The 23,544-nt window shown below is 46.9% G+C and overlaps 1 protein-coding gene across 2 annotated transcripts in view; it reads left to right on the top strand.

Moving 5' to 3' along the window:
• The window catches only part of PDE8B (phosphodiesterase 8B), a 900,595-nt gene that overhangs the window by 507,615 nt on the left and 369,436 nt on the right, over positions 1-23,544 (top strand). For both annotated transcript variants that reach the window (XM_069223470.1, XM_069223477.1), the window contains 2 exons: positions 10,529-10,607; positions 23,211-23,351. In XM_069223470.1, coding sequence (XP_069079571.1) covers positions 10,529-10,607; positions 23,211-23,351 — 220 coding nt within the window. The remainder of the gene's footprint in view (positions 1-10,528; positions 10,608-23,210; positions 23,352-23,544) is intronic.

Here is a 23,544-nt window from a genome sequence, read left to right as displayed (position 1 = left end):
TGAAATCCTAGAATTCGGGCACTTACAACTTACCCAAGAATGTATGGAAGTCATAAAACAAGCAAGAAGGCCATCCACCAGGCACTGCTATGCAAGTAAATGGAAGAGGTTTGTTTGCTACTGCCATATTAATCAAATACAACCATTACACACAACTCCAGAACATGTAGTGGGTTACTTGCTTCACTTACAAAAATCTAACCTGGCTTTCTCTTCCATTAAAATACACCTTGCAGCAATATCTGCATACCTGCAAACTACCTATTCAACTTCCCTATATAAAATACCAGTCATTAAAGCATTCATGGAGGGCCTTAGGAGAATTATACCACCAAGAACACCACCTGTTCCTTCATGGAACCTAAATGTTGTCCTAACTAGACTTATGGGTCCACCTTTTGAACCCATTCACTCCTGCGACATACAGTTCCTAACCTGGAAGGTGGCATTTCTCATCGCCATTACTTCCCTGAGAAGAGTAAGCAAGATTCAGGCGTTTACTATACAGGAACCTTTTATACAACTACACAAAAATAAAGTCGTCCTAAGGACCAATCCTAAATTTTTGCCAAAGGTTATTTCACCGTTCCATCTAAATCAAACAGTGGAACTTCCAGTGTTCTTTCCACAGCCAGATACCGTAGCTGAAAGGGCACTACATACATTAGATGTCAAAAGAGCATTAATGTATTACATTGACAGAACAAAAAACATCAGAAAGACTAAACAACTCTTTATTGCATTTCAAAAACCTCACGCAGGAAACCCAATTTCAAAACAAGGTATAGCCAGATGGATAGTTAAATGCATCCAAATCTGCTACCTTAAAGCTAAACGACAGCTGCCCATTACACCAAGGGCACACTCAACCAGAAAGAAAGGTGCTACCATGGCCTTTCTAGGAAACATCCCAATGCAAGAAATATGTAAGGCAGCCACATGGTCTACGCCTCACACATTCACCAAGCACTACTGTGTAGACGTGTTATCCGCACAACAAGCCACAGTAGGTCAAGCTGTATTAAGGACATTATTTCAGACTACTTCCACTCCTACAGGCTGATCCACCGCTTTTGGGGAAATAACTGCTTACTAGTCTATTGCAGAACATGCGTATCTACAGCGACAGATGCCATCGAACTGAAAATGTCACTTACCCAGTGTACATCTGTTCGTGGCATCAGTCGCAGTAGATTCGCATGTGCCCACCCGCCTCCCCGGGAGCCTGTAGCAGTTTGGAAGTTACCTTCAATTATTTATATATGTATCATCTCAACCTTAAATAGGTGCATACTTAGTCACTCCATTGCATGGGCACTATTACTACAATTCAACTCCTACCTCACCCTCTGCGGGGAAAAACAATCGAAGATGGAGTCGACGCCCATGCGCAATGGAGACAAAAGGAGGAGTCACTCGGTCCCGTGACTCGAAAGACTTCTTCGAAGAAAAACAACTTGTAACACTCCGGCCCAACACCAGATGGCGAGCTATTGCAGAACATGCGAATCTACTGCGACTGATGCCACGAACAGATGTACACTGGGTAAGTGACATTTTCATTACATGCCATATGTCATTAAAACTGGCCCTATCTTCATGCTCTTATCATTAATGCCAAAAACATGGATTGATTTACGAACAATTAAGTTTAAAAACACTAAGGTAATGCATGTCAACGATTCAGTTACTCTTTTCTTTCACATTTTACTTAATATGGCATTCCCCAGGAGTGTCAGCTATTTCATCATGCTGTGTTTCTGTATTTTTTTCATGCATCTTATTACTCTTGTATAGTGCATACTTTGAGTCGTGCCAGGTGTTTATAAGGGGCTTTGAGTGAGAGCTCCGGGGCTGAGGCTGAAGGCGAAGCAAAGTGCCTGTCAATGGGTTGGCCTCTCTGCAGAGCAGGCAGAAAAATGGCCATGTATTCCCATTGCAATTTAAATTCTGTCTAAATGTGTGCTTAGGGGGTACACAGATGTCAACATATTTACAAGGCAAAAGTAAAAGAAAATAAAGCGCTTACATGTGTGGGAGTGGAGTGTATGTTTGAAGGTGGTGAAGTGAGGGAGATGTGAGGAAGTGCATTCGGGGGAGAGTGAAAAGAGGGTGCTGAACAGGAAAGAGATGAGGTTGAAGATGTGCAGATGGGCGAGGTGTGCAGAGAAGAAGGACATACATATCTTAAATAAAGCGCACATAACTGAAGGCCAATACTCCTTCCACAGACCTCAATAATATTGAATTCACAGGATTTAAAAATTCTCACTGTTAATTATTTATAACAAATCATTGTTGTTACTCATTTATCTTAAACAGCTAACAACCATTGTCAAACCCAATAGTAGTGACAGGTTTTAGGTGTATGTCAGTTGTTGTGTTATATATCTCGCTGCAATAACATCTCAGAGAGAAAACAAAATACTGGTCGGGTGGCACACTATGGAATTCACTGAAATGTAATTTACATATGCCCTTTTATAGAGCCTCCACTTTTTTCAACCCACTTAAAGGTCTGTCTGCACATATTTTTATATGGCTGATTGCAGCCCGCAGCTGTGGGTGCTAGAGCATTTTCTTCCAAAGATGATGCTGCATGCCGTGCAAGACACTGGGCAAGCACACACTCCAGTGGGCCAGAAGTTATCACACTGTACAATTTGCACATTATAGTAACTGCTTTTTTCTAAACATAGTTTATTGCATTTTATATACCACTCAACATTGAGAGTGACTTCAGGACGCACTTACAATATCATTGTCATAGAAAGTACACTGGGACAGCACTTATATGAAGCATTCTGCATGACAGCATGAAATGTTGGAAGCCCAGAAGCCCAACAGCAGTCACGGTGTCCTTTCTATCCCATACATTCCTCCACACCCATCAGTCAACTATCTCACATGCAGTTCCCCCCTCCTGCATTCCCCTGTGCACCCCCTAGAATCTGCTAATCTGCTATAGTCAAATAAGTCTTCCTCTTCCACCGACTCGCTACAGGCATATACATAGGAGAATATCATCTAGATAGGTAAACAGCCATGGAAAGAACAGTCCACAGGGGCATCCACAGAAGAGGCAGATAAACCTCTGATAAATTGTGTAATGTATAGTGGAGTGATACTGCATCCACCAAGCTCAAAATGAATGTACACTGTCATGAGTTTGCGCGTCAGCTTAAAGTTGTCCAGCAAACCCTCACAGGCCTTGGCCGTTCCACCGGGACCCTCCCTGGCTTGGCATCTCGCCTAAGGGCCATGGACTCATACTCAGCCCACCTTACCATGTTGCTATGCCATCTCGGTAGGGTGGGTCCCCTGGCATTTTTCCAGTTAAGCGTTATCAATCACCTGGAAAATATAAACGCTAAGTCTATGAACGTAGTAGTTACTTTGCATTTGGCAGGCATAGGGAACAGTCATAACTGACACACCACGGGAGAAAGCGGTATGTTTTGATCGGTGATATCATGCAGACATTCTACGACTTACCTCCAAAAGTCTCGTCAATGCGGGCAATCCCAGATCATATGTAGCAGTTCCAAGCCCACCTTGCCACACCTAGGACCTTCGGCTGGGTAGCGTGAAAGTATCTTTTAATTTTACCCAGTGTAAGATATGCTCTGTGGAGATAATAGAAATTAATGAATTTTAATTGAGCATTCCGTGACACCCGGGGGGCATCGGGAAGTATCTTGGTCCAGTCCCCATCAGTTAGAGGAGGCCCAGCCTCTATCGTCCATTTGTTCTTCCGGTCAGTATGGGCCACAAGAGTGTCGCTCTGTAAAGCCCTGTAGAGGTTTGTAATAGCTTTATGTTTCCCCAATATTGTACATACAGCATTACCGCTTGTATATATATTGAGTTCAGCCCGCCCTTTACCCCACAAACGGCACATCATCGCCGTTAGGGACATAAACAGTAGAAAGTGTCCCAGAGGCAGTTCATATGCCAGTTGCAATTTTTCAAATGACTAAAGTTGACCCCCTTCATAGAGGTCACCAAGTGTGTCAGTGCTACAGCCCACCCACTCCAACAGCTGTGGTCGCACATCCAGCAGCGGAAATAGGTTAGTCAGCTAAAAATAATTACCAGCGAGTAGGGAGTCACGGTATTAGTCTTCTGGAGGCCTCACACCCAGCAGTGTCTGTCCATATTTTGTAAACACCCTGTGCGATCTGGAAGCTTCATAGTTTCCATCAACAATCAGGCTAGCCAATGGGAAGACGGGGTCTGCTGCACAGTTCTCCCAGCATCTCGACCCCTCTCCGCCACTCATCTTGTCACCCACTGCAGCTGCGCTGCTAAGTAGTAGGCCTTGGAGCCCTGGGCTGCTAAACCCCCCCTCCAGGCTTGGGCGTTGGAATTTCGCAAGAGCTACTCTACAGTGACGCCTATTTCAAATGAGATCAATCAATAATGTACGGAGCTCCCAAGACCTACTCTGAGGGATAAGTATGGGGAGAGTGGCAAAGTTGCACAAAAGCCTAGATGGCACAACCATTTTAGCCACCACTATTCTGCCCAAGTACTGACAATGGCAACGTCTTCCAGAATGCAATAGTATAACAGAAGGCATTCTCCACATTTCCCTCTAAGATGTCCAACACCTTCTGAGAGAGCTGTACTCACAGATAACGAAACGATGATTGTTCCCACCAGAGGCCCCTAGTCATCAAGTCATCTATTACTGTGGGGCAGAGGGGTGAAATACAGGTTTTGCCCCAGTTCACTCGGAGCCCGGACAGTGAACTGAACTTGTCCAACAATCATGTGGTCCATTGTTCCACTTCTCATTCAGAAACAGTAACATGTCATTGGCATAAGGGGCAATGTGATGCACTTCCCCCAACGCCGCCAGGCCCAAAAAGTGGGAGCCAAACAACTGACACCAAGCCACAGGTTTTCACTCGAGCCATAGGGCATAGAGTAGCCTCATTCAGTTGATGTAAAGAGCACCTAGACCTATCTACCGCCGGGTTCAGGTCCAGTGCTCCTAGAAGGATTGCCGTGACCCACTGAATGTTCAAAGCCATGTTACATTCAGGGATAAAACCCGTTGGATCTACTTGGATTAGCTGCAGCATAACCAGCAGGAGGCACGCAGCTAAGATCTTAACCAAAATCTTGTAGTCGATGTTTGACATTGATAGTGGTCTATAGGAGGTAACATCAGATGCAGGTCTGCCCGGCTTGGGAAATGTCACAACCAGTGCCTCGTGGGAGTTCGTCGCATCAGGCGGGTAGCCTTTGCTGCTTTATAGACTTCTAGTAAGTGGGGCACCAAAAGCTTGCTATATGTAGTGTAATACTCCACTGGGACGCTATCACATCCTGGTACTTTGCCTCGAGCCATTGCAGTAATGGCTGTCCTAATGTCCACGTCTGTGATGTCTGCCCTCAATTTCTCAACCGCCTCAAGGGTGAGAGAGGGAACCGGAAGGGCCCTTCAGATAAGTCTTTGGGGACACAGACGCTACCCTGTCCCCTCTGACATAAAGAGCAGTGTAGTATAATTGGAATAGAATATTAATCTCTGATTGTTTGTAGACTCTGCCCCCCTTCTCATCCTTCAACTCCAGAATTGAAGCTCCCTTCTTAGAAGGGTTCGCTAACCAGGCCAACAACGATCCAGATTTATACCGTTCCACATTGGCCCTGGCCATATACTTTTTATAGGCAAAGCATCTCAGCTTCTCTACTAGTTCCGCTAGAGATTCTTGTGTTTCTAAAGGTGGTTGCTGTTTGGGGGGTCAGTATGTCTCTCACTCTCTATTTGCCAGACGAGGTGCTCCTGTGCCAGGACTTCCAACAGTAATGTCTTGTGCACCTCCTCCAGCTTGAACTATACATTGGCCCCTTATCACTACCTTAAAGACGTCCCATTCTGTCAGGACAGAAGAGGACATGCCCTCATTGTCTGCGAAGTAGTGCCTTATCCACTCTTCTATGGTATGTTTAACAAACGTATCTTTCCATTTTCGCATTTCAAGCACCAGGATGGTATGCCAGATCTAGTCGGCATCCAGGGCAAGGTCAAAAGTAAAGGGAGATGATATGAGATGGCACATGCTAAATACTTAACCTGGGACACCAATGTTCCTACCATTGGCATGCAGAGGAAGATGTCTAACCACACATTAAATCAAGTAGTAAAGAATAAAAGGAATAATCCCTATCAGTTGGATGTAGGTGCCACCAGGTGTCCACCAATCCCCAATAGGTCATCCACGTACAGAACGTATTAGCTTAGTGCATGACAGGGTAGTTTTGCAATGAAGGGTGTGAGCGATCTAATATTGGGTCTGCAACACCGTTGAAATCCTCCCAATTATGATAGATTGCGTCATATGAGGAGCCAATACAAGAGAGAGCGCTTCAAAGAATCGGGCCTGATCAAAATTGGGGGCTTACACATTGACTAAGGTGATATCCCTGTCATTCAGCCACCAACTAACTGCCACAGATCTGCCCTCTCTGTCTACTCTAGTATCCAGTACAAGGAAAGGCACCCCATTCGTATCCATTTGAGAGCCCCACTAATAATTGCAGAATATTTGGTATAAAAAAATTGTCCCGGCCATCTCTTATGGAGGTCACCAAGGTGTGTTTCTTGGAACAGGGACATGTGCTCCCCCGCCTCTTCAAGTAGGCCTTTACTTTATATTGCTTAGACATTGTGTGGAGCCCCCATGTCAGGAGCTTATACCCCATCCCATTACTAACCATAATGACTACCCCAAAGTTAAGAGCAAAGAGAGGGGTACCCCCAGTGATTACTCCCCAGGAGGAGCACAGTCACATCAAAGCTTGCAGGTGGTATCAGGGGTGACACTACCCCAACCCCCAAGCAGACATCACAACTTCCACCCCAGAACAGAGATTAAATGGACTCCCCATCCAAACCAGAACACAATAACAAACAACAAAACAGATTTGCGATCCAGACACACAATAAACTTCTGTTAGGGGAACTGGTCTAGGTCACCCGGACTCTGAGCCACATTCCCACCTGTGGAAAGCAAATAACTACTCTTTGAGCAAAAGCCTAAGTCCCTCCCTTTCCTTCAGCAATTCAGCCCTCCCAGCGTGACGGTAAGTGGAGTAGTCGATGCCCCTCAAGCATCCAGTTCCCTATGGTTTTTCAACATGGGCACTATTCTTCAATGTCAGCCACGTTCATCGACGGATCCTGGGGTGACTGGTGGCAGCTCAGTTCCAGAGGAGGTGTGTATGGCCGAATCTGATACCCCGGTCAGAGTCCAATTCCCTGAACACCAGGGGAAGGCACCCTCGACCCACTGATGTTAGCTGCAGCTTCCACTGCCCTCCGCTTATCCTGTAGGAATTGTTCCTTGGTAGGTAAGGGGCTGTGGGATTGCCTCGCACAATTCCTGAAGAGTTTACGTCTAGGCGTGTGTTGGGTCGGGTGTCGACTCGCCCCTGCCCTCGGCAAAGAATCCATCAAGTCTCAGTCTTCCTGGGCCTCTGTGAAAAACGTTGTGCCACCTCTGCAAGGACCTTCATCTTCACCGGGAACAAAATGCATACTTGATCCTCATTTGTCAAAGGTGTTTCTTGGGCTAGAGTAAGGAGGCCCTCTGCCTCTGAACTACCAATGTGAAGTCCGGGAATATCATCACTTTCTGGTTCTCATACAGCATCACCTCCTTGGTGTGAGCCTCCTTCTGGACATGATTCCTGTCCTGAAAATGGAGCATCTTTGCAACCACCGGGTGCAGTGGTGCCAGAGGGAGTGTTGGGGGGAGACAGACAAGCCAACACCCTATGGACTGTTCCAATGCGAAAAGGGGTGATAAGCCACCATGTCCTTTATCCATGTCTTCAAAAATGAGACCATGCCTGATCCCTTACTTTGCTCAGGGAGGCCAACTGTTTGGATGTTTTTTCACCTTACCCTACCCTCTGCATCTTCTGTATGGTGCTCCAGTATCTGCATCTGCTCAGTGACTAGTCCTGTAGAGTCCCCCCCATCCTCGGAGTGCCCCCAATCGAACACTCCGCCATGGTGAGGCATTCTGCCAATTTGCATTAGTCATCTTGGAGAATAACCAAGTCTGCCACCACCATGTCCATCTTGAGTTTGAGGGACTTTGTAGTATCTTTGATGGCAAGAAGAATAGAGCCCAGCATGGTACCAGGCTGATCTACCGGCTCCTGGGCACCCTCCTCCCCCTGGTAACCTGGTAACTCACAGGGGGCTCCCTCTGGAAGAACGCCCTCTTTCCCCCTTGTTTTCATGTGATGACCCATGGTTGTCAGGGAAGTAGCGCCACAGTGCTGTGTGGGGCCGGGCCGGGAGATCAGCAACCACAGGGGTCCAGAGCCAACCCTCAGTACAGCCAACAAAGCACAGGATCCCAGCAATACCTTAATGACAAACCAGCCTGCAGGTGTTGATCAGTTCACTGGGGGCCTACCAGTGGGATCAGAGCGAAGGCCGGTCACTCACCCTGCAGATAGAAGCAGGGTCTGTGCCTTAGCAAGAGGGAGTCCCAGCACAGGTGCCTGCAACAGTGTTCAATGCCACACAGATTCTTCCCAGTTGAATGCACAGAAGGCTCCACCCTGTCACTCCTGCAGGAGCATGTAAATGTGGACTTCACCTACAAGGCCCCCACAGGCTGCAGGGCTCAGGACCTGCCCCCCCTCACCTTCAGTAGCGGGCCTCACAACTGGCCCCCGCGCAGTCCCAGGTGCTGGTGTCTCGCGTGTACCTTTCAGGCAGGGCTCCATGAGCTCTCTGTGACTGTTGTTCAGAACAGGTGCTGCCCAGGTCCCCACATCAGGCCACAGGAGCTGTGAGAGCGCACTCAGCTGATGACACCTTCGCAGGCTGCAATCCAAGCAGCTGTGCCCCAATCTCATTTCCTGGTGCCGCTGAAGCATTTAGGCCCCAACTGTAGGCACTGGTCCCTAGAGGGAGCAATCTCCTCCCTCCCCAAAACGGCTCAATCTTACAGTCGCATGTGCCTACGTCGACCAGTCAATCCCCTGGTCCCGGGCAGGCTAGTGTTCACAGGTGCCTCCATCTTGCGGGCTACCCAGTGCGTTCAGAACTCTGGGACAGTTCCATTCAACAGGGGCCCCCAATGGCATAAAAACCCCATAGTCGCAGAGCAGGCAATGCGGGCTACTGTCCTTCATATGTAGGTGCTGGAGGGGAAGAGTTATCCGGCAGGATATCGGTAGATAGGCCTGGATCCTCGAGGAGCCCTCGGTCTGCGCCTCCTATTCCAGTGGCGCCAGGCCACCCCCCTCCCATATTACAGTAACTGTTGAACATATTAATACAGTAAGGTATGGGCTTTTTTTAATGTGTTTAATATTTCAAGACTATGCGTTCCCACTGTTTTATAAACTTTGCTTTTTTGCTAAATTAATTTGCTTTGAAATACACCTTTTGCCAATCTTTTTTCGATTTTTTTCTTTGGAGGAGGATGACCAAGACCCCATGTTTGTCCATTAAGCTTGCTCCCATAAGTCGCTACATAAAAGTAATGCCCACCTTTTACGCCCTACTAATTTCAAAAGTCACCAGTCGTAATTTACAGCTATGATGTACATTTCAAGACCAATGACAATAAAAGAGAAATTTAACAATACAATTTGCACCCATGATTGCAGAATAGCCATCCTGATCTTGGTCAATCAACAAAGGGATACTTCAGATTCAGCAAAACAAGGAGGAGTTATGGTGGGGGGATAGATAATGGCACATACCAGCTATAACAGCCAATCACTTAACAGGAAGGATTTGTAATGCCAATACCTCTTACCTTATAGTTTTCTGGTGTCAGTTTCCATATATATCAATATATTTAGGATCATAGCAAGACATTTCTTAAAACTATGACATATTTTGAAATGTACCTACACATAATATGCTTATTTAAATGTGTTTGCATGCTAATCTAGTTCGAATGTCGCATGTCTACTTCATGGGTACAATACAGGGGCTTGCTAACATTTTAATCCCTGTATTATCCTCCTTTAAAAACTCTACTGTCACAAAATCTGCACCGAAAATATTAACTACAAGTAACACACTGATATCAACTTTGTAATTGGCTCTCATATTCTAACGCATTGGCCTTATGGAAATTAGACTAGCTATATACCGTCTACAAGTAAGTGGTCTAAAGTGCCCAGAAGGCTACATGCACATGCTGCATAAGACTCCTCTCATAAGTAAATACCTAAGTAAATACATTTTAGTAACCTTGCTTGTAAAGGCCAGTTTGCTGTATTTTGTTATCTGCATTAAATCCCCGGTTTCTGTACACCATGTTCATGCCAAATGTCTGCTTGCAGTGGTTGGTCTTGGCAAGCAGGATTTTCAGGTGCACGTTTTGGGACTCCAGGTACAGTGTTTGTCATATTCATGCCTGTTTTCAATTCTTTGAGAATCAAATCAAATGCTGTTATATTGCCATTGTGTGCAGTGTTCTATGAGAGACCCCAACACCTGCTATATTTATCAAGTCTCATTTGCTCTCTGCAGGGCATGCAATTCTGTATTTACTGCACTGGATCATTGCCCAGAAGCCATAGAAATAACAAGCGAAGACCATGTCATCCAGGTATGTAAAGACACCTGTTGTTTACGTTTATAATACTGATTCCAAGTATTTAACTAAGTGGCCTTGATGTCACCTGATGTCTTTCGAGAGTTCAGTTTACTGTCATTTGTCTTCTAAGAAAGATGCTCAAAGGAAAACAATAAATGCCCCACTTTAACAAGATGTCTAAAAACAAGGTAATAACACCCTGCAGCGTTTCTGATTTTGACAATAATCTGCTTTTCACCTGTAACAAAAAGACTGATAAGAATGATAAGAATCAACTTCAGGGTACACAGTTTACTAATATGGTGAATATTCAGTTGGCAGCCTCGACTGGTCAGAAGTGACCATTGACGTTACTTTGGCTTGTCATAAACGTTTGAGCTCCCACTTGCCACACTCTGATGCGCATCACCATGTGATGATTTTTTCTTACTATCAGGATCAGAAGGAGAGAAATTGATTGATCATCAAAGTATTCTTAATTACCCATACCTATACATTTTTAGCATCAGCATATATTGTTATCTTTGCATGTTATCATACACAAGAAGAACGACAAAGCTACAAACAAAACAGTATCTTCGCTATATGAATATGTTACGATTCCTGTGGCGGATCTCCCCTTACAATGGAGTAGAGTACGAGTAGTTATGGCTTCCAGTTTGTGAGCTTTTGGCGACGTGTGAGAGGACAGGACCTTACGAGTGGATGTTTCGGGGGGACGATCCACACTGGCAGCCACCAGTGGCGGTTTCTGCACGAGGGCGTCGGGGCTCCGCCCTCATAACCGTAACAAAAAAAAGAAAAGTGAAAGAAACTCCCCTAACTCCCTCCCTAAAACAAATGCACACACCTCTTTCTTGCTTGGGGCTGGGGCCTGGCTCGGGCTACTGTGTCACGTGACATGAGACTGGCAGCATCAGGCCAGGCCCTCCCCTGACTGAGTCTATGTTTGCCGGGCTGACAAGCTCACAGCCGGAGGCCTGTGAGGTCATCAGCTCGGCAAAGACATAGCTCAGAGGACCAGTCTCCACCCCCTAATGACGTGTGAATAAAGTTAGCCCCGGGCGCTTCAGGTTGAAGCCCTGTAGCGCTAGGGGCTTCACGTCAGTCAGGATAGTGGAGGATGGTCACCCCACCCTTTCCCAATTCGTCACAGAGGGTGGGTCTAGCCCTGTGACAAGTTGGGAAATGGTGGGCGGGGCTGCAGGCAGCAAGTTCAAAATCGTGTCTGCGTAGTTTGCTAACAGCGCACAAACACGAGGTGTTTGCTTCCTACGCTGCGGATGGGAGTCGGTCGTGGTCGGACAGTAGACTCCACTGAAATCTAAGGTAGAAGGTAATACCAGCTTACTCATTTTTCTGTCCCGATAAAAAACGTTGCTTTAGAGCAAAACCAGTTTGAATTATTCATTGTTATGCGAGTAGTAAAAATGGAACAAAATTTAAGTTTTTCATTTTTGCAAAAACTCGTGTGAATTGTTTTACGTGAAATCTAAGATGTCGTGCCCGGCATTTCCAGATGGACATCAGTGCAATTCTTGGTGTATCGGGGACAAAACGTCAGGCAGGAATAATTCCCACCTATTGACAGCCGAATACGCATTTAAGTATGTGCCCTCTGATGTGTACATTTATTCTCAGTCAATAAAAAAAATACTAAAACTGGTGCATAATTCGAAAAGTTACTATTATCGCAAGCTTTGGTCAGGAGGAGGTTCTATGCAGCCTGGCAGTAATAAGAGACATTTTCTGTCTCAATAATGCAAAATATTCTTCATTTGGCAGGACAGTGTTTATGCTTGATTTATTTCGAAAATACACAGGAAAAAAGCATTTGGGGAAGGAAACCTGCTTTGATTTAAGACTTTTCTTGCAGCTACAAACCTTGCTGAATCAGATCAATTGTAGTTTGTGTAAAAAAACACGACCTTTTAAGATTTGTACCGTGATCTTCTAGAAGTGCCCCCCGCAGAGATCTGGCGGGGGCTCTGGGAAGAAACTGCTGCCAGGTCCAGAAGCAGGTCAACAGAACCTGCCCGTCAGCCGAGTGCTGCTTATTGATTGCTTAGTAAAATCAAAAATATATTTCAAAACTTCCTGGGTTTTTATACGTAATTGTAAAATAAAATAGAGGCGCACGCAACAAACTGAAAAGAGGCCACGTTACACCACAACAGAGGATTACTGATTCGGTCACCCGGTGTTGACGTAGAAACTGACCTCAGGGGAAGGTCTTGCGCTTTCAGTGTCCACCCCCAGGTTAGGATCCTTGACAGACATTCACTGACCCTGCACGTAGCACACACCACAAATGGACAAAACACCTTGCACAAGAATTAAAGGTGCAAGTTTAACCAAGGGCGGACGCTTCATAGGTTATCGACCTCAGACGGATTAAATGCGAAGTCGGCCACTGCCGCATTTTAACTTGTCCGTGCGCTTCCATGCAGGAGTCCAGGCGCAGTACTTTATTCATAACACGTAAAGGTACAAAATCAACAACACATGAAATGGCGGTCTATCATAAGACTCATGCAGTCTGTCCATTTCCAACTATTATATGCTCATCGGGGTCCCAGCGCGTGCCGGCGGCTAGGCTTCCTTGCTGCAAAGTCCTTGTGGGCGTTCCTGATTTGTGCCCGGGCCACAACGGCTGTGCCTGCCTGCCGCTGCCCCTCTTTTCTACCAGGTCTTGTTTGCCCCTCTCTGCCCCTGCCGTCAGGCATCCCAGAGGCGCTACGGGGTGTTTCCTCTTCTTTTGAACACTTTGGCCCTCATTCTGACCTTGGCGGTCTTTTCGCAAGACCGCCGAGTTACCGCCGCGGTGAAGACCGCCGACCGCGGCGGTATGCCGCTGTGCGCATTCTGACCGCTGGGAGCGTTCCGCCGGAAAACCGCCAGCAGCCACACTGGCGGTCGGCGGGAAAGTGGAGACTGGTCAACCTCCACCGCCACGCCAGCAGAACACCGCCCACAGAATTACGACCCACATTTCTGTGTGGCGGTCTTCTGTTGGCGGTCTTCTGTTGGCGGTCACCTCCCCATGGCTCCCGTCGCCTCCCGGAGGACCAACGCACAAGGTAAGTTGACCGTCCGTGAGGGGAGGGGGTGGGGGGGTGTTGTGTGATGTGGGCGTGCATGGGGGTGTGCGTGTGAGTGTGTAGAGGGGGTGTGTGAGTGCGTGTATGCGGGCGGGGGGTGCTGCTGTGTCTATGGGTAATGTGTGCTGTTCGGCAGGTGCGCATGTCTGCATGTATGTGTGCGGGTATGTGTCCCCGTTGTGTATGTGTGTGTAGGGGGTGTGTATATGTGCATGTTGGGGGTGTGTGCATGTCGGGGTGCATGTATGTGCATGTCGGGGTGGGGGTGGGGAGGGGGTTCGTACCACCTCTGGGGGGTGGCAGGGGGGTGGAGGGTGTGGGGGGAGGACTCGGGTGGGTAGTGGGGGGTGGGGGAGACCCCTATCAGTGCCAGGGAAGGAATTCCCTGGCCCCGATAGTGCTTACCGCCATGGTTCGCACGGCGGTTCCCGCCCGCAAGAAACCGCGGCGGTAGGCAGGGTCATAATACCCTTGGCGGTCTTGGGACGACCGCCGGGCCGGAGTGCGCAAACTCCAGCCCCGCGGTCATGACCGCCGTGGCGGTCGGAGTGGAGAAGTGGCGGTCGGTCGCGGCGGGGACCGCCGCGGTCAGAATGCCATTTTTAATACCGCCGGTCTGTTCGCGGTCCGACCGCCGTCTCTCCGCCGACCGCCAGGGTCAGAATGAGGGCCTTTATCTCCCTGCTGATTGCACCCTTCCGCCATTCTTTTAAACGGCTGCAACGCCTGCTCTCAGATGCAGGTGGGTGGGGATTAACAGGATCCTCTACTGCTTTGATCCGGGCTGGACCCCTCTTAACCTTTGGGGTTCCAGCACGCACCGGCCTTCCATTAGTGGGTTTGAAACCCACCACCAATTCCCGCTAAGCCCTTTGCAGGCTTTCTCACAGGCTCCTTTTCCCCGCCTCCCGGTTTCCACCGCCGGGAGGCATTCCTCGCAGGCCTTCCACTCTCCGGCTTCGTCTCCCGGCCTGCTCTTTAACTCCTCCCAGACGAGCGAGAAACATTCCGCTTACATCCAACCTCTTTTCCACCTTCTCTCCCTCCAAACAACACTGTGGAGGCATTGATGACAACACACGGCACAGTACTTTATTCATAACACGTAAAGGTACAAAATCAACAAAACGTGAAATGGCGGTTGTTAGAAATGGGGTCTCAAGTTGGCAGAGGTATACGCCCTTGTCCAAATAGGGACCACAATCCAAGTCAGGGTAAGTCACACACAATCCAAACTATCCTATGCCCACCCTCTGATAGCTTGGCACTGAGCAGTCAGGCTTCACTTAGAAGGCAATGTGTAAAGTACATGTGCAATAAATCATGCAATAACACAGTGAAAGCACCATAAAAATACACCACACAGGTTTAGAAAAATATGAGATATTTATTGAGGCAATTAAGGTCAAAACGATTAAGATTTGATAAGTACAAATTAAAATATCACTTTTTTAATAATAATAAGAGTCTTAAGTCTTTAAAAAGCAACAAGTGTCTCTTGCAAGAACAAATTACCTGGTACGCATCAAAATTACAAGCACAGAGACTGTAGAGGAGGGTATGCGAGGAAAACAAGGGGTGTGCGGCAGATTTTCAGGCACACACAGACGATGCGTCATTTTTAATTTCCACGCGTCAAGGACTTTGCATTGAATTCCGGCACGCACGGACGACGTGTGGGAACCCTGGGCGTGCAGGACGAAGTCACAGGTGATGCGTCGATCCGGTGGGCAATGCGTCTGAGTTTCTGTCGCACGGCAGGCACTGCATCGATTCCTCCTGCAGGAAGTTGGGCTGTGTTGTTCCGGCTCGGCGATGCGTCGATCCAGTGGGCTGCACATTCGAAGTCCAGGTCGCAACGCTGGCGCTGCGTCGATCTCCACTCAGGGAGTCCGGCTGCATCGTTCCGGTTTGGCGATGCGTGATTCTTGCACCGTTAGGCAGGCTGTGCGTTGATTCCGGCAGGCTGTGCAATGCTTTTCGCTGCACAAGGAGTTCATTTGCAGAGGTGAAGTCTTTTTGCCCCTGAGACTTCAGGAAACAGGAGGCAAGCTTAATCAAAGCCCTTGGAGAGCACTTCTCAGCAGAGCCAGAGGCCAGCAAGGCAGCAGGGCAACAGCAAGGCAGCAGTCCTTCACAGCAAAGCAGTCCAGGTGAGTCCTTTGGGCAGCCAGACAGCTCCTCTTGGCAGGTTGCAGGATCTGGTTCAGAGTATCTGTCCCAGGAAGTGTCTAAATTGGTAGGGTCAAGGACCCAGTTTATATTCCCAAAAGTGCATTTGAAGCAGGGGAGACTTCAGAGAGTGGTTTTGAAGTCCACAAGGTCCCCTTTCAGTACAACCCTGTCTGCCGGGGTCCCAGTAGGAGGTTTGGCAGTCAATTGTGTGAGGGCAGGCCACTGTCCTCTGAAATGTAAGTGTCAGGTTATCCACCCTTCCAGCTCAAGAAGGCCCATTCTGTATGCAGATGTGACTGAGCATCCTGTGTTTGTGGTTGTCTGGGGGAAATGCACAAGGGAGCTGTCAACCAGCACAGCCCAAACGTGGATTGGAGATAGGCTGTAAGACACAGAAGGATTTTAATTGCAGAGAAATGCTCACTTTCCAAAAGTGGCATTTCTAAAATGGTATTATAAAATCCAACCTCACCAGTCAGAAGGATTTTGTATTAACATTCTAGTCATACTAAATATAACCTGTCTACCCTTTTCTGATCAGAACCTACCACTCAAACAGAATATGAGGGTAGTCCTAATGTTAGCCTATGAAAGGAGCAGGCCTCACCGCAGTGGAAAACTAATTTAGGAGTTTTCCACTATCAGGACATATAAAACACACAGGTATATGTCCTGCCTTTTACCTACATGGCACCCTGCCCTGGGGGTTATCCAGGGCCTACCTTAGAGGTGACTTATATGTAGTAAAAAGTGGAGTTTCAGGCTTGGCAAGTACTTTTAAATGCCAAGTCGAAGTGACAGTGAAACTGCACACACATGCCTTGCAATGGCAGGCCTGAGACATGGTTAAGGGGCTACTTATGTGGGTGGCACAATCAGTGCTGCAGGCCCACTAGTAGTATTTAATTTACAGGACCTATGCACATGTAGTGCATTTTACTATGGACTTGCAAATAAATTAAATATGCCAATTGGGTATGAGCCAATGTTACCATGTGTTAAAGGAGAGAGCATATGCACGTTAGCAGTGGTAAAGTGCTCAGAGTCCTAAAACCAGCAAAAACTGTGTCAAAAAGTGGAGGGAGGCAGGCAGAAAAGTTGGGGGTGACCACCCTAAGGCTATCAGGTATAACAACGGTCTATCATAAGACCCATGTAATCTGTCTTTTTCCAACTATTATATGTTATGCTCATCAGGGTCCCACCATGTGCCTGCAGCTAGGCTTACCTTGCTGCCAAGTTCTTGTGGGCAGTCCTTATTTGTGCTTGGGCCGCAAGTGCTGTGTACACCTGCCGCTGCCCCTCTTTTCTACCAGTTCTTGTTTGCCCCTCGCTGCCCCTGCTGTCAGGTATCCCAGAGGCGCTACAGGGTATTTTCTCTACTTTTGGACACTTTATCTCCCTGCTGAGTGCACCCATTCGCATTGCTGCCTGTGGTTTAACGACCGTGGGAGCTCCCCACTTTTTCTTAAGAGAACCCCAGACGCTCCAGCTCCCCTACTATATTAAATAAGAGCATGTCAATTCCCACACCTGACAGGTGTACACCATCCTCAGCTCGATACCCTGGTGACCACAGATAGATCAAGCCATGTCTCACAAACCCCCATGCATTAGCCCTGCACAGCTTGGACATAGTAATGTTGAGTTAACTTCTTGACCGTTCCACAGCCCCAGCATCCCGAGCCCCTGCCATGCCTCTCTGGCTATAATCTCTGACCATATTATCTCGCCCGGACACACCAGACATGCCACTGCTGTTAACCCCACCTTTATGGTCCCCAGCAGCTCTCTTCTACCCATGTCCACAAGGTTGTTTTCACCCAGATGTATCATCACTGCGTCTGGCCCCCTCTCCGTATTGATAGCCCTTGTTACAGTTGGCAAAAGTTGAGCACGCCTCAGAACTGGCTGCCCTAACCAAACTACTCTTGTGTTATGCAACAATAATCCCCTATAAGCGTTCTGTGCTTGTGCCCACTTCTGTGCTCTGGCCACAAATGACTGACCCATGATCCACACTTTACAGCACTCCTCACCCAGGTCTGTTGAAAGAGAAGTAAGATTAGGAGCTGAAAGTCCTCACATACACCTTAAAAGCCTTTGATTCCCAGCACCCTATGCACTTGATGCTCTTCTCTTCTAGCCCGTGGGCCACCGCAGTGGTTGCTGCACCTATTCTAAAAAAATGAGAGCCATATTTTCTGGGATTGAGGCCGATCTTCCCCAGTGCCATTTCATGACTGCCACAAACTCTAACCTACTTGGGTAGGAGCCATCCTTGTGCCGGAACAGCGGCTCATTTGGCAGGGGTGGGGTGGTCTTTGCCTGCATAGACCGTCAACAAATATACTGTGCAATACCTGCTATGCTCCAGGCAATTTAGCCTTGAAATCTTCCCTTTGCCCAACTGATCCGCTTTTGACCGCCTCAAGTGTATCACCAACTAATCCTGACTGAACGTAACATTCCTTCCCACCAGGCACACTGTCCCAACTGCCTCTTGTGCCAGAGCTACTAACTGCCTTACTCTAAATGCTCCAAAAAAGGCCAAACTGAAAGATGCCTTAAATAACAGCTGCTCATGCTCACCCTTGCACACCTCCTCCAGTGTTACCAACAACTGTTACTTGGGTTGCAACCTGCTCCACCCCTTCATGGCTGCCCTGCACACAAATGTATTAGTGGGGTCTTTCCTCCCCGCCAGCTTGGCGCAAAATGGTACCACTCTGAAATGCGACTGCGCCCAGCTCCTGCTCTTCACATATGATTCAGCAATGAACCCTTTTACCTCCTGCGCTGTTACCTCACCTGGCCCCTTTGCCCCTGTTATTTTGCTGAATGTCTCCCAGCACTTATGATATCTTTCATTGGTTTTTGGGGCCAGCACATCTGTCACTTACGTTGACAACTCGCGTCCACCAACTCCCACAGGTGGCCAGGAATCCTCGTAATTTCTTTGACTGCCTTGGGGCCAGTCCTCTGAATCTCTGCCATTGGGAACGAGGCAAGGCATCACAATGTTGTTTTCACAGTCCGGTTTATGCCTCGCCCTAATGCCTATGTTCCCTTTCAACTGGCACCGTAGCAGGCATACGTCATGCCTTTTCCGGTGGTTAGCCCTCCTCGAGCGCAGCGAACAAGTACTGAAAACATACGAGGCTCACTGTTTTCCATCAGGATTGTGGACTACTTTTTATCTTTTTTCGCAGCGCGATCTTGCTTGGCAGAGTCGAGCGCTTTGCATGACATCGACCCTGAGACTGTTTCTATTTCCGTTTCCATTTTTTTAGCAGCGCGATCGTTATTTCCATTTAATGAGGCAAGAAAAGTCCGGTTCGGAGTTTACAACTGCTAATAGCTCTAACTCGGAGAAATGCGAGACCCGTTGCATTGCAAATGCTTGTTTACTATGCTAACAGTGAGTAATATTCCAATATCCACTATTAGTGTCATAACAATGGAGTACAATTACTTGGAACATGACCTTCCCTGGCAGCTGAGGTCAGTAAAAAAATGCTTTCAAATGTATGTTGTGTGCGTGCTTGCTGATGATGGAGTGTTTATGTGAGAAAGAGTGTGTGTGTGTATGTGTGAAAATATGTGTGAGTTAACGTGAAGGTCAAAGGGCATGTGCTGTCACTTCCGCTACCCTTAGCATTTTGGTAAATTGACGTCCACGCATGGGAGTAGTTTTTTTCAGGTTCAAATTTAGTTATGTACAGGTAGTTTTCAAACGCATAAGATAATAGGTCAGGAGTACAACTATGTGTTCCATGGTTACTCGTGGAGACTGCTTCTGCTGGGAAGTGAGGAAAGAAAAGTACATATTGGTTAAATTTTATTGCCTCAGGGTAGAGTTGTAATTTTGGAAAACACACCCCAGGCATGAATGATAAGCACTGGAGGCTTTGAAGTGAAACGTGGAGATTCTATCCTACCTAATGAATTAAATTAAAGTCCTGTTAATGTCAGGGTACTAGTGATCAGCAGAGAGCCCAGAAAAGTAAGTACCCCAGGAGTGTAGTCAACCCCCAGCTTTAGCTGCTACAGAGTGGGTTGGGTTCTTTGTGGGCCTTTTCTGTCTGCAGCTCGACAGACAAAAGCTCATAAATAACACTATAAAAGAAATACAGCGACAATAGAAGATCAAGCATGAGCGAGGAAAAAACAAACGATTTGTAAATAGGAGAGGGAAAGAAGGAATGACTATGTAATAGGAGGAAGGGTGAAATGAAGGAAGGATTGATGCATGAGTGGGTGAATGAGTGGCTGGATGAAAGAGTGGGTGGATGGATGAGAAGGTGAAAGGATGAGTGAATGGATAGGTGGATTCACAGGTGAAAGGATGACAGAGGGAAGATAAAAGAGAGTAAAGCGATGGTGAATTGACAGGTGAAAGGATGGGTGGGTGGGTAGATGGATGGGTGGGTGCGGTGGTTGGGTGGGCTAGTAGATAAGTCAGAGGACAGGTGAAAGGATGGCAGAGTAAAGGGATAAATGGATAGATGGATGGCCAGGTGAAAGGATGGCAGAGTAAAGGGATGCATGGATAGGTGAAGGGACAGATGAAAGGGTGGCAGAAAAAAAGGATGAGTAGGTTGTTGGACTAGTGAAAGGATGGTAGAGTAAAGGGAGGGGTGTACAGATGAGTGGATGAAAGAATGCATTAATGGATGGCAGAATGGATGGATGAGTGAATGGATAGCAGAGTTGATGGATGGGTGGATGAAAGAATGGACGGATTGATGAATGGATGGCAGGTAGAGTCAATGGATGGATGGCAGGGTGGTTGAATGGCTCAGTGGATAAATGGATGGATGGGGCAGAGTGCGTGAATAAATGGATGGAGGGAAGAGAGGATGGATGGATGGATACATGGATGGATGAATGGGTTGGTGGATGGATGCAGAGAGCATGCATGGATAGCAGAGTAGATGGGTGGATAGAATGTGGACAGATCGAACATAAAAGTGAAATAGTGGATATTAGTGGGTGGGTGGAAGGATGAATGGATAGCTGAAAGAGGCAAAGGAGCTCTTCTAGGGAGAGGTGGATTCGCTCCCCTCACTTGCATGGTGCCACCAGAGCTTTTATTTCAAAGTTGGGGGTACTTTATTTTTCTGGCTACTCCCTTGAATTACCCTATTCTGCCCGTACTAGATGAGGGGCGAGTAATCTTAAATTTGCAATTATGTGACAAAATCATTGGTCAACTAAAAACAAAGAAACTTGGAACTGTGAATATAGCGGATGTTTTTCACCAAATGGTTCTCAAACCCACATCAAGCAGACAATAAGAGTGAAGCTCCTGTGTCTGTTAATTCTGGTCAAGACCATAGGCATAGGGGGGCATAGCACTTTCTGTCAGGACCTGAAGATGAAAAGATACCCTTCATTCACAGTAACTCATTCACAGATTCATCTGATGTATGATCTCCTTTAAAACTGATCCCCCTCACTCCGGTCTGATCAGCTAGCCTGGGGGTAAATCGGCCACGGCAGAGCCCTGCCCAAAATTGGCTTCTTAGTCTCAGTCACTCTGGTGTACCGACAAAAACCGCCCGCACTCACTAGCCATTCGTTACCTCCTAACCCTAGTTTAAAAATGTAACTGGCATCCTGCCCCCCTATTACACCACAGTCAGCATCACCAAGCCCTTCCCGCCCAAATATTTATAAAGAAGATAAATGGTGTGCTGCTGCTGCTCACCCCACTACTTTCATGCACCCAAATATTAAAAAATACAAAAAAACTGGCATCCTGGCAGCCATCCACAGGAAAGCGGTTGCTGGTTGCAACTTTGTCACACCTCCATGGAGTCTGTCGAGTCAGAAAAAGGTGGAGGAAGGCAGATGAAATCATCATCCACCATTCTTGTGCTCAGCTCGAGCAGACACAGCCACGGTGGGGGAACACCTGGGAAGCAAGCGTTTCCACCTGTGATGTGCACTTTTGTTCTTCAGCTGTTTCATGATTGAAGTGATTTAAAATCCGGTATTCGTGCAAATGTCTGTCCATGAGAGTCAGACATTTGTGTTTGACAAATATACTTCACAGTGTTTCAGAAACGAGTTATTTGGTAAATGTCTTGAATCCCACTAGAAAGACAGCCTAACAGCAACCTGTTTTCCTAGTTTACTCTGACACCAAAGATAGAGACCTGGCATGCCCCAATAATTCATTTTTGGAATTCTAATAGACGAAACATTCATTTGGGTACATCTAATGATAAGCAATAGTCTTAAAAAGTCCTGCTATCGTGAAACACGATTGTATAAGAAACTAAGGGTCAGACGTACACAAATCTAGGATTGCTATTTCCTAACTGTGATTCTTACTGAATCGCAATCAGGAGATCGCGATTCCTCATGTAAGGAAATTACATTTTTCAATAGCAATTTCTAGAGGGTCGCAAATCGACCTACCTCGCGAATAATAATGAGGCTGGTAGCAATCTGTCACCCATTAGGAATCGTAGCCATCATGGTGGCCTGCTGAGGTCAGCACACCACCACATCTGTGATTGCTTTTTAATAAAGCAATTTTTTTAATGCCGCCAGAAAACAGGATGCGTTTAAAAAGTAAAAAGGAAACTTTGCATTTTCATTTTTTAAGAATAGGCAGTGACTCTTAATTTTTTTTTTTTCTTTACATTCTCAAAGAGGAAGGGGTTCCTTGTGGACCTCTTCCCTTTTGCAAATGTTTACCACCTCTTTTGAGGTGTCATTAAAACATGAATGCTTTGGAACTGCAATTCAGTTCCAAATCGTTCATACCTCCCGCTGCCGTTCGGTATTGGGATAGGACGTTCTAAACAAACCCCTTCCAAATACCGAATCACTAAAATAAATTGCAATTCATTCAGGGGTGTAACAAAACTTGAGGGGGCCCCCGGCACAGTACATGGAGGGCCTCCCTCCCTGGCCCATCACCTACCACTTTTTCTGAGGCGGCCCCCTCGAGCTTTGGGAGCCCCCCACACCGTGGGGCCTGCCGGAGCTGCAAGGACTTATGTTGCCCCATTGAATTCGGTAACGTATTACTAAATCACATTTTGTGCTTTTGTACATTTATTTGTGCTCGCAAACTGTCTGATTCTTAGAATCAGGCCGTTTCCGACCACAGAAATGCTTTGTACTTTTGGCCCTAAGATCCATAGAATGTTTAATGGTAATGGTTCGCATATTTGGTATGATTGTCAAGGTGTATACCTCCTAGCAACTGTTCTTCCATGGGAAGGAGCATAGATGTAATTGATTCGAGAATATTATTAACAAGTAATGACGACTTGTTCACCTTTTGTAATCTCAAATTATTTTATCTCTAATTATTTAGTATGTAAATCCAGCCTTTGAAAGGATGATGGGATATCATAAAGGAGAGCTGATTGGAAAGGAACTTACAGAATTACCAAAAAGCGACAAAAATCGTGCAGACTTGCTAGACACAATCAACATGTGTATTAAAAAAGGAAAGGTAAGTATTGAATATATACGTGAGCAGCATCACGCATCCTGCAATGTCAACAGAAAGTACTTTATATTTGCCATGTTTCCATTAAATGTTCATTACGGCGTAGGACTTTGCCTTTTGGGGCGGCCGGCAGCTTTGGGAGGAGGGCGGGCGGGGCACACACACAAACACACACACAGACTCATTCTTTCACACC

Source organism: Pleurodeles waltl, chromosome 1_1 (genome assembly GCF_031143425.1).
Source record: "Pleurodeles waltl isolate 20211129_DDA chromosome 1_1, aPleWal1.hap1.20221129, whole genome shotgun sequence".
NCBI lineage: Eukaryota > Metazoa > Chordata > Amphibia > Caudata > Salamandridae > Pleurodeles > Pleurodeles waltl.
Note: the sequence above shows the minus strand (reverse complement) of the source record. Positions and strands in the feature narration are given on the sequence as shown.